This window comes from Chrysochloris asiatica, unplaced genomic scaffold (assembly GCF_000296735.1).
Source record: "Chrysochloris asiatica unplaced genomic scaffold, ChrAsi1.0 scaffold00393, whole genome shotgun sequence".
In the NCBI taxonomy this organism is placed as follows: Eukaryota; Metazoa; Chordata; class Mammalia; order Afrosoricida; family Chrysochloridae; genus Chrysochloris; species Chrysochloris asiatica.
The window spans coordinates 949833-962245 of NW_006408911.1; the positions used below are offsets into that span (position 1 = coordinate 949833).

The window sequence follows — 12413 nt, forward strand, 5'->3', positions numbered from 1 at the left end:
CGAAGACCCACCATCAGGGACTTTTGGACAGAGGAGTTACTTCTGCCATTCTAGGCTTCATGGGAGGTATCTCAACGGAACAGAATCTAATGTGACTTTCCACTCTAGTATCCATCAGTGTCTCTGCAAGAAGTCAAAGCTTGTTAATGCTAGTTCTTGCCTGCCACCAACTCCCAGATTTGGTGTGATCCCAGAAGTCACCTTGCATCTCTGAACCCCAGTGCAAAGTTTGAGGCATATTCATGGTGAGAGGAATCCTGGACTGTGGCTTGAGAGACCAGGGTTCAAGTTCTGGCTTTGCTACTCATTGCCACGTGATCCTTGCATTTCTCTTGGTCTCAGTGTCTCCATGTGCACAGTGAGGAGGTAGGACAAGAGGACATTTGAGGTCCTGAAGAGTATTCCCCATGTGTGATAATGATCCTATCCCAGCCTGCTTGCCCCCCTGGTGGAACTGAGGGGAATTTAACGGACCCTGCAATGGAACACTTATGCTAGAACAAACACAAGGGCTGGAGCTAGCACTGTCCCAAGGTTTAGGAAGGAGGGCAGCGCCTTGCAAAGCAAATTGAATTTGTGCTAAAAATTTAAGTGGTCAAATATACTGGCCTTTTAAAATTCAAATTGGTTTTGGAGACAAATGGATCGGATTAGTAGGAAGGGGGGCAGAGACTGAGGGACAGGCCAATGTGCAGGGAATTGCTGGCAGGCAGCCTTCCATGTTATGAGATTAGCATCTCTGATATTTGCTGAAGACAAAGCAGTCTGTCTTGCTTTCCTGCCAGGAACCAGGAAGTCTAACCTCTCCAATTTTCTAGTCCAGTGAGGGCAGCAGCCAGAGCCCTAGAATCTATCCGAGCTGGTTTTATCCGAAGCACTTGGGCCAGGTGTCTACTGGAACCTGCTGAAAAGCCCTGTGAGGAATGCCCCTGAGTTGTGGCCATGGGCTGGGTCCTGAGCTGTCACCTGGCCAACTTCCCCACCTGATGCCCCGTTTCCAGGGAGGCATCCTTAATTCAATATTTGAACCTCAGTGTTGTGCTAAGTGTCTTCCTGGGGTCCCCATAAGGAGGTACTCTGAGCCTAGATCCCTGTGTTTTCAAAATAGGAGTCTTTACACACAGGAGCAAACTGGCAATTTAAAATGACTTCTATTAGGTTTGTTCCTCCTTTCTTTCTTTTCTTCTTTCTTGTGCTCCAGAAATGGAAACAATACTTATCTGCAGAGAAAATGTCTCAGAAGTCCAGGGTAAGGGAAGAGATAAAGCCCCGCCCCCAAACAAATTCACTACCATTGAGTTAATTCCAATTTCTAGTCACCCCACAGGGCAGAGTGGAACTGCCCCATAGAGTTTCCAAGGCTGTAAATCTACAAAAACAAACGGCCACATCTTTGTCCTGTGGAGTTGCTGATGGTTTTGAACTACTGATATCTCAGTTAGCAGCCAAGTGCTTTAATCACTGTACCAGGACTCCTATAGGAAGATATTTATTAAGTACCATCAAATCAGTTCTGACTCATAGAGACCCTGTATAGGCTTTCTGCAGAGCAGATGGTGGGTTTGAGCCAATGACCTTGCAGTTAGCAGTTCAGTGCTTATCCTACAGCGCTACACCAGGATAGATATGTTGTTTTTTAGTGCTGTTCAGTTGATTTTCACTCATAGCAATCCTGTATAGGGTTTCCAAAGAGTGGTTGATGAATTTGAACTGCTGACCTTGCAGTTCAAACTGACCTTGCAGTCCAGTGCTTATCCTACAGCACCACACCAGGACTCCAGGATAGATAAAGTCCTTGTATAATACAGTTGTTGTTGTTGTTGTTACTGTCGAGTGGTGGAGAGTTGGCTTTGACTAATAGCGACCCTGTATAGGTTCAAACCCTGAGTTTGAACCACTGACCTTGTCGTTAAAACCCACCTTGAGGTCCAGTGCTTATCCTAGCTGGAAACTGTAGAAGTCAGAAACCTGCCAGAGAAGGCAAACAAAAATATTTTCCACTGAAATGGGTGATCGAAGAGTGACAAGATCGTATCCTGTTAGAGGTGGAAAACTTGTGAGGCAGAGAAAACCAAGACAGAAGGCTGGAGTTGGTATTATAGGTTTCAGTGTTTGACAGGAGTAGAATAGCTTTCAATTCACACTTGCCTTCATTCACTCCCTCACACAAGTCACACAGATTATGGAACAATGGAGGACCTATTATTGTCTGCCTTGCTTTGTTGATGGTGTTAAGAATACAGTAGGGAGCAAAACAGACAAAGTCTGTCCTCTTGAAGTCTGCATCCTGATTAAAGGGAGAGAAGACAGATATTAAACAAAACCCATCACAGGACAGTCAATATGTTCATAAGTCTTATGAAGAAAAACAAAAGCAGAGAAGAGGATAAGAAGCTGGGGGTTGAGATGATTCTGTTTTAAATAAAGGGTCAGGGAAGGTCTCTCTGCAGAAGTGACATTGAAACAAAAGCCGGAAGGAGGGAGGGAGGGAGCTGTGTGAAGATCTAGAAGGGGACTCTAGGAAGAAGACACAGGTAGGGCAAAGACCGGAAGGTGAGTGTGTGCTTGGTGAGTCCCAGCAAGGAGGCTGAGAGACTGAGGTGGAGTCAGTGAGGGGAGAGTAGAAGAAGGAAGGACAGAGATGGTCTCAGTAAGATGACCACCATCCATGGCATTGAGCAAGCAGGGACATCATCAGATGTACATTTTTCAAAGGATCCACCTGACTTCGGTGCTGAGTGCAAGCTATAGAGCCGTGGCCATGGGAGAAGCCAGTGCGTCAGGTGAGGGATGGGCCTCTGACAGGGGGAGGAGCAAGTTGTCTGACATGGCCACAAACAGTTGTTATGATTTGCTGCCATTGACCATGGAACATGGAGAAAAGATAGGAGTCAAATTCAGACCCAGTGCAGTGTCAGACATGCTTGATTTGGGAAGTCTGTTAGACACTTGAACAGCGATGTCTAGCTGGATAGAGGAATCTGAGGTTCAGAGAAATCCATGTGGAGGACTTGGGAAATTCCCGGTGAACAGACATGATGCTGAATGAGGTCACCAGGAGAGGGAGTGCAGGCAGACAAGATGACTCCAGGACACAGTGCTGGGGTACTCCAATATGTAGACATCAGGGCTGAGAAGGAACCCATGAAAACCCTGTCACCCTGTTCCCCCTAGTTTCTTAAAATGACATAGAATTATTTGTAGCAGTGTACATTCTTAGGCCTTGGTGTCAAATCCTTGCTCAAATCCTGGCTCTTGCACATGTGAGCTCTGTGATGTTGGGTAAATTCTCAACCTTTCTGAGTTTTTGTTTCTACATCTGTAAAAAGGAGAGCACAGTAACTGCCTGATGGAGGTGGGTGTGAAGCTTTTGGTGAGAAAGCACCTATGAAACCATCTTCCTTGGTCCCTGGCATTTGGTAAACATCAAAAGGTCTCAGCATTTAGGACCCCTGGACTGGGCTTGGATACCTGTATCAGTTTCCTAGTTCCTAGTGGGATGGGGTGCTTGGATGCTGTGTTCCAGGAACCTCCCACTTGGGCAGCTTTCTTATTTATGCTAGAACCATTCTCCTCTACTCCATCCTCAAGTTCTGCCTTGGGCACCACTGGCCTCCATCCACGCAGTCTGCAGATAAGCCAACAACAATGTTATCACAGGATACCAGGCACTTTGGGGCATAATTCCTTTGTTGGGCAGGCGTGGTTTCTATGTGGATTCTGGGTCTGGGGCACAGTCTGGCTCATAGTGGATGCGCAGTGAGTACTCAGTGGATGAATGAAGGAGAGCTCCACTCCATAAATGGTAAGACAAGACCTTCATGTGGGAAGAGGGAGACTGAATTTGGAACTCTGCAGCCCTAGAAGTTCGAAGGCTTAGCTTCTCACCGTGTGATTTTGGACAATTCACTTACGAGCCTTTAAAAGAAAATCTGTCAAATGGAGAGAATACCAACAATGCGTAAACTGTAGAGTTTGATGTGGGTGCCCATGACCACCGTCTCCTTCATGAGAACAACTTCACTAACCTACATGTTATGCCGATGGCCGAATCCTGAGTCACTGAAATTCTCCATGTCACCATCTTACCAGATGGCTATGGTGGCACTTTGGGGTCATATAGATAACTGCTTGATCTGAATATCCTAAGTTTCTTGACTACTGCCTGCCAGTTTGCCATACTGTGGTGACTTTGAAGTTGGTATTTCAAATACCCTGATGGCTAGTTCCAGACAAGCTTCCAGACTAAGACAGACTAGGAAGGAAGGCCTAGTAATCTATCCAAATATTAGTCAATGAAAAACCGATGTTGTTACGTTATTAAGTGCTATGGAGTCAGTTCTAACTCACAGCAACCCTGTAGAGGGTTTTCAAGGATTGGATGATGGGTTTGAACCAGTTACCATGCAGTGCTTAGCCTATCATGGGTCACAACAAAATATTGTCTTATGTAGTGAGTGCCTAGGTTAGAAGACTTTCAGAATACACAGAGACCACAGCCATGAGCTTGCACAGACCACTGATTTTGAAGATGGCACAGTAGTGGGAAGTATTTTGCTCTGTTGTATGTGCAGTTGTCATGAGTCAGAGCTGATTCCACAGCAACTAACTACACAAACAAGATGACGCAAGTGGGAGCCACTAACAACTGAGGAAACATCTGGGGAAATACCTGGTGACTCTAAACTGCTCCACTTCTGTTATTGTTGCCCCATAACATTTATGATCTTGATGGAAGAAACATCTAAGACAGGTAGTGACTAACCTCAAACTTAGATTGGTCGAATCTTGACATGACTTGTTCATTGACAAATTGTGCAGAGTTATTCTCTAAACCAGTGGTTTTTTGTTTTGTTTTGTTTTTAACTGCAGATCACCTGAGTTTTAGTCACCTGGCATGCTTATATATATATATATATGTTGTTGTTGTTAAGTGCTGTTGAGTCAATTCCAACTCATAGTGACCCTGTATAGGGTTTTAAGGAGCAGCTGGTGAGCTTGAACCACCGACTTTGTGGTTCAAACGACTTTGCAGTCTGATGCATTAGCCCACAGTGCCACACTAGGATATATACAAAGATATAATCCAAGATTCCAACTCCAACTTTCTGGAGTGGGGCCTGGGGATTTGCATTCCTGACAGATCACTTGGTGATTCCTGTGGAACTGACTGAGAAATACAAACCAGGGACAACCTAAATGAATTAATGGGAAACCTGAGACAAATGGCTATCATAAATGGCACAACCAGGGAACCGAGGTTGCAGTGCACCTGGCTAAGACTGTGTACCTGGTATAAGGTAAGTCCTCTAGAGAAGTGACTTTTCTCTTTACTGATTCTCCTTCCTTCTTTGTGGACTAGAACTTGGAAAGGAAATGTAGAGTATGATTTTCTTCTGGGTGTCTGTCTGCTTCAGTTCTTTTTCTTAAAGTCTGCTCTGTTACGTACACATCAATCTTCTTTCCAGGAAGTGCTGTCTCTTTGTCATCCTGGTCTGATTATTTTTTTGTCTCAGAGGAGGCAGGTTCTACTTAGTTCTTGTCAGAGTCCATGGATGGTTATTCTGCCAGAAATCCTGTATGCAGAGAGGAAAAATCTACATCCAGAGTAAGTGGATATAGATGCATCAGTGGGAACAAAGTGCTGTCTCTTTCATGACAAAAGTGATTAACCTGCCACGAAACAGTGGTACCACTCAATATTGGTCTCTACTGCTTGAAAATTGGACACTTTCCAATCGCTGGATCCAAGGTTGCCTTAGTCAGTGGAGCCATTTTTGTATAAGCCTCACCCCTGCCACTGTGACCCATTGGGTAATGACTGAAGTGACTGGGGGAAGAGACTACCTGGTAGTCACAGAATGGATCATCTTATAAACCTGATTATTAAAATCCTCCTCTGTTGAGGTCATCCTCTGGTTAGCAAGTAAGTGGAACACAAATGTTTTCCTATTCCTTGCCCATTTAGAGAAATCTATCCATGTGTCTCTTCCCCAGACCTTCTTGTCATCAGTTTCCTAAACATGTACCTTTCATGTCTTCAACGATCCAGCCAAACCATTGGCAAAGTCCAGAAATTAGTGTAGTTTCTTGCTCATGGTCATTTCTCCTTCTAGGCAAGAGGAAAGTGTATCACTTGAATTTATGACAACTGGGTGGAATTCCATTCACCATTGTCCTTCAGGGGTGTCCTGGAAAGGGCTTGTCAGGCTCATTTATCCACTTTTGGCCTTTTAACACAGTTTACCCCAACTCTAAAGTCATAAATTGTTGCCACTACTGCCCATTTGAGGACTAAGATGCACCTAGCCCAAGCCATGGTATTTTCAATAACCTCATATGCATGCGAAAGCTGGACAGTGAATAAGGAAGACCATAGAAGAATTGATGCTTTTGAGTTATGGTGTTGGAGGAGAATATTGAAAGTGCCATGGGCTGTCAAAAGAACCAATAGATCCGTGTTGGAAGAAGTGCAGCCAGAGTACTCCTTGGAGGCCAAGATGGCCAAACTTCGTCTCTCATGCTTCAGACTGTTGTCAGGAGGGACCAGTCACCAGAGAAGGATATCATGTTTGGTAAGGTGGAGGGTCAGAGAAAAAGAGGAAGAACCCCAGCTTCAATGCGCTCGAGCATGGCAACAATTATGAGGTTCACCCAGGGTCAGGCAGTTGTGCATAGGGTCTCTGTGAGTTGGTACTGACTCAATGGCACTTATCAACAACAACAGCTGCCCATTTTGTTTAATCATCAGGATTCTTCTTTAATAGTCTCCAGAGGGGCCCAGTCCTGTGGCAGAAAGGTCTTCTCAGTAGACAGATCTCTTTGGTAAGTTGATTTTGATCCCCCAATTTAACAGAGCTCTCAGCATGTTTGTATGTTGGATAGTTGGGATTTGATTCTGCTGCTTACCATCATGTTGTTAAATGCCATCGAGTTGGTTCTGACTCATAGCGACCCTACATAGGGTTTCCAAGGAGCAGCTGGTGAGTTTGAACCCCAACCTTGTGGTTCCAACCGACCTTGCAGTCCAGTGCTTTATCCTACAGTGCCACATCAGGATTCCTCTTACCATCATGACAGCCCTTTAAATACTTGATGATGTTTGTTGAGCCCTCCCTCTTGATATTTTCTTCACATCACACACAACTGTAGTGTACAATATGGCTTCTTGGATTCCCTTCTAAAATCACATATTCCCATACCTGTGTCCTGTTTCCATAACATACCCTCAACATTGAGAGACCATAGGTTTTATTCCAAAAGATCGAAATTGTTCCCAGACAGCAGTAGAGGTAGCTCTTGAACAGTTTTGTTCAATCAACAAATGCTTCGTGAATACTTATCATGTGCTGGGCACAAGGGTGAGATGATGGATCTGATCTGTGGGCATCTGAGGACCAGTCCAGGGAGAAGAGCTCTAGAGAGCCCATTTTGTGACATCAACCTCTGTTGATCCTAGTGGGAGGTGGGGAGCAGTCTTAGCCTCATTCTGGCCTAAACCGTAGAGTTAATGATGCTTGTTCCTGCTGACAGTATGAAGGTTTTGTACTGATGGATGCATTAACTAATTGTCCTGAGTCATTCAAGAACACCATTTCAAACAGCGTTCCTGTCTTGATGCCTAAGTGAGAATAAAGAGGTCTAGTCGTAGTTTTGTTTATCTTCCATGAATTTTAGGGGCTGTTGACTAACTAGTGATCTAACTGGTGTCCACCATGGGATAATCACTTCCCTTGATCTGTACTTACAAATGCAGCTCCTGGTTGCCTGCATTTTGACAACTTCCAGGTTCCTGGCCCTTTAAATACTCAGCTCTACTTAACATTCAGTTTCTTCTGTTTATTATTAAATAATTTCCCATGGCTGTTTCTTTCAAATGCTCAGGAGGGTTTTAAGCTGCTTGTTGACTACTCAAAATGTATTAGTATTATTTTCTAGTTAAACCATAAGTACGCTGTTGTCTATCTCTCTCTCACTCCATCTCTCTTTCTCTCTCTCTCTGTCCATCCGTCCATCCGTCCATCCGTCCATCCACCCACCCACCCATCTACCCACCTGTTTATCATTTTGTTGATGTTCAGTGCCATTGAGTCAGTTCTGATTCATAACCACCGTGTATAGGGTTTCCAAGGAGTGTCTGGTGGATTTGAACTGCCATCCTTGTGGTTTACAGTCCAGTGCTTATCCTACAGCACCACACCAGGACGCCTCCATCTATCATGTTTAGGTTCAAATATACACACACACATACACACATATTGTGTTTGGTGTAAAATACACACACACACAGGTACACATATCTATGGCATTTCTGTTATCATGGGGGCAACAAGGGCTTAACACCATTCCTTAATGTATAAAAGGATAAGAAGACTGTTCATTCTTCAGGACCTTTTTGTTCCCTCATATAGGTACACTAATGAAACTTACATAGCCCTTGGGTGTAAGAAATTCAGTGTTTCTACCAACTATAAAAATCTACTGGAGAGGATTTAGTTGCATGGCTATTTAAGAAGTGTTTGTCAAATACTTGCTACGGCTTTTGATACTGGTACTTGTGTGGTAGTGGGGGTAGAGGAGGAAGGACCATTGAGGCCACAGAGATCAGCTCACAAGCTTTCTGCTTCCTCCACCAGGTGAGTCAGATAGTCATCATTTAGTCTCATCCAGAGGAGAAGGCTGAGCTTCCAAGAATTAGGACTGAAGAAGTATTGACCCTGATGCAAAAGACTTCAGACACCAGTTTTTAAAATCCACAGATATTTGACCAGGGAGTCTGGCTGGCATGGTGAGAGCAATGACCCCTTAGCCCACACCGGGAACTGTCTGCTTATAAAGAGATATGACTTTGGAGAGTCACTGTGTGGTGCAAGTGTTTAAGTGCTTGACTACTAACTGAAATGTTGGCAGTTCTGTCCCACCCAGAGAAACCTCGGAAGTTAGGCCTGGCCATTTGATTCCTAAAGGAATTCCTTAGAAACCTTTTGGAGCCCAGTGCTTCTTTGTACACATGGGATCACCATGACTTGGAACTGACTTGGCCACAGCTCACAACAACTTCTCATTACCTCCCCTATGAGCTGAGAAGTTTGAGGCATAAGACTTCAAAAGTATCACCCAGTATAAGTACCCTTCTGCAGCATGTCATACAGGTCTGCCTCCTAGAGGTGGGTGGTGGAGCACAGTGGCCAGGGACTGAGATTTGAGACTCAGATAGACGAGGGTTGCATCCCAGCATGATCATAGTGCCCAGCTCATAGGGTTGTAGTGAGACCACACGTAACTAGAACCACCTGGCAAGAGTGTGATGAGGAGCAGACACTTGTGAGTTAAGAGCTGAGACCCTAGATGACTGGGTCCGGAGCAGCCAGTGAAATTGACACTTGCTTCTCCAGAATGTTTTCCTCTGCTGTATTCAAATGTTGAAACAATGGATCCTTATTCTGGGAGGAGCTTTAGGTGGTCTCTGAGAGCCAGAGTGGCCTGAGCCAACTTGAAAGGCAAACGTCTCTTTGGCTGTACAGCTGGACCATGGACAGGGACCTGAGTGAAGATGCCAGTAAGTATAAGTGTGGAGATGGATGGGGAGGGAGGGAGGTTAAGATTGCACAGAGAAACTTCCCTCTGCTCCTCAGACTGTCTTAGATTCTGATTTTGCATTGGGGTGAGTATCCCCTTCCTTCTGATCTTTCCAGTGCAAAGCAAATTTGCAGTCTGCAGTCTAAGCTTCTATTATATGTTTCTGGACAATATAAGATAGCCAGTGTAACAATGCACCATATTGTCTTAGATTCTTTTTACCTTTCTTACTCTAGATGACAGTGCCCTACCTCACCCCCATCCACAAGCTGAAATATATGTGTGAATTTCAGGATTCTCATTAAGAGTTGGGACCAGCTCTTAGATGGGTTAATTTAAAAGAGATGTGAAATGTCTTTCATCATGATCTTCCTCTAGCTAAGAGCCTGGCTTTTCAATAATGCTCATGAAACATAGCCCGGGTGACCCCATACTATCATTGCTAAGACAGAAATACAATGGAATCTAAGAACTATTTAAAAACATGAAGAAGGAAATGGTATTTTCAGAAGAAATATGCTGTGTCAAAAGAAGGGATATTTTGATTCTGGATATGAAATGGGTAATACGGTGGGATGGAAAAAGAATCAGACTGGGCATTGGGAGGCCAGAGTTCAAATCCTGGCTATTCTGTGATTTTCTCTTTGGAAAGTCACTTAGCCTCTTGAGCCTCAACTTCCCTATCTATAAAAGAAGATTGGGCCAGGGGGTCTTCATTTTGAAGACCATGGAGGGAAAGAGGTCTACAGAGAGACCCAAGACACTAAAACATTTTCACTGACACTGGATTTGTGGACGTTGAAGTTCCTTGGGAACCAATACTCTTTATGGTCTTGAATTTTGATATCTTCAAGATTTAAGTTTTGAAACTGAAGTAGAATATAAAATGAACCTAATAGTTATCTTGTTGTTGTTGTTAGATGCTGTCAAGTCAGTTCTGACTCATAGCACCCCTCTGTGCAAAGAATGTAACACTACCTACCGGTCCTGTGCCGTCCTCACATTTGCTGCCATGTTTGTACCCATTGTTAGTGCCACTTCGCATGGAGGGTTTTCCTCCTCAGAGAGAGTTGAATTTACATTTTGTTGGAATTTCTTTTCATATTGAAATGGGAGTTTGTTTAGAGATATTTTAGCACGTATTTGATCTTTGCTGTATCAGAAATTGTGTTCCATCATTTTTTTCTGATTTGTTTTTGTTAAGTGCTGTTGAGTGAGTTCTGATTCCTAGTGATCCTGTATAGCGTTTTCAAAGCTTTAAACCTTCGTGGGAGCAGAAAGCCTCACCTTTCTCCACCAGAGCGGCTGGTAGTCTCGAACCATGGACCTTGTGGTTTGTTTGCAGTCTAGTGCTTAGCTTATGGAGTGACCACACTCTGCTTTGTTCTAATAAGCTTCTATAAAATTTTAATGCCACCTTTTTCTTAGAAACATTGTTCATTATTAGTGTTTCCATTTATAGTTCAAATCTCTTAGTTGTAATGGATCAGGTCAGATCAGGGTTCAAGTCCAAGGTCTGTCTCCTAATTGCTAGATATCCCTATTCAAGTCATTTAACTTCTCTGGACTTTATTTCCCCTATTAAAAATAGGTATAGTGTCATTTTGCAGACTTGGTTAAGTACTGGTTAGAAACAACATGCCTAACACATCACCCAGCCCAGAGTAAATGTGGGGTAAGTGCTGACACTAGAACATGATTACGTTTGATCTCAGAGCTTTAAAATAATGGAAAATATGGAGTCCTGGTGTATTACTCTGGGCTAATGCACTGGACTGCAAAGTCAGTTTGAACTGCAAAGTGGGCAGTTCAAGCTCACCAGCCACTCCACTGAAACACTTGGAAACCCTATACAGGGCCACTATGGGTTGGAACTAACTCGACAACCTTACAATAACAACAATGGACAATATGGTTCCCTGTGATGTTTCTGTTTGGGTATAATGCCTGTAGATGACCAAGGTGAGGACATGGTGAAAACTTCAACCTCTTAGAATTATAAAACACTCATTCAGTCACCCTAAGTACTCATTTAGAATACAATTGGATCTCAAGTCAGCACTTGGGAACAACTGAAAGTTATAGGATTGTCTATACAAGTTTTAAGAAATGAAGTTGATGAAATCTGAACCCTGGTAAGTTTGTCTCCAGGTTTCAGATGCCTTCTTAGGTGAGAGATAACTGCCCACTTTATCTGCTGAGCTCACCCGTCAGTGTTGGGGAACATAGTATGGGCAACCTCAGACAAAGTAAACCTACCACTGACAGAGAAAATGTGCTCCAGTGGTACACTTTGGGACCCAATGGGAATGGAGAGGAGCATTCTGGGAGATGGCACCTGTGTGGAAGGAACCTTGTAGGTCTTTAGGTACCAACACTGGGCAGCATCTCTCCCCACTGGCTTCAGCACCTCACAACAGGACTATCGGAGCTCTTCCTGGCATTGAGTTGACCTATAAGGTGTTCAGAACGAGTCTGCTCTCCACTCAAGTAAGAGCCCTTCAAAGTCTTCTCTTCACTGCTTGAAGCAGATCTTATTTCTTCAGCAGTCCCACTCACTTTTCTTTTTGAGTATGATGTTGATGTTGTTAAGTGCCATCGAGTTGGTTTGACCCATAGTGACTCTATATAGGGTTTCATAGGAGCAACTGGTGAATTTGAACTGGTGAGCTTGACCTTGTGGTTCAAACTGACTTTGCAGTCCAGCGCGTTAACCCACAGCACCAAACTAGGACTCCAAGAGTGTGATATCCTGGTATCAAATGGAAGAGAAAAAAACCCACCATATCTCGAAGAATACAATTCTTTTATTGTAGCTTGAACCCCTCCCAGAA

At 43.9% G+C, this 12413-nt stretch overlaps 1 protein-coding gene across 1 annotated transcript in view; it reads left to right on the forward strand.

The window, feature by feature from the left end:
* The first annotated feature begins 9531 nt into the window (after nucleotides 1–9531).
* The window catches only part of SSUH2 (ssu-2 homolog (C. elegans)), a 30209-nt gene continuing 27327 nt past the window's right edge, over nucleotides 9532–12413 (forward strand). Inside the window, exon 1 of the mRNA XM_006876596.1 lies at nucleotides 9532–9559. Coding sequence (XP_006876658.1) covers nucleotides 9532–9559 — 28 coding nt within the window. The remainder of the gene's footprint in view (nucleotides 9560–12413) is intronic.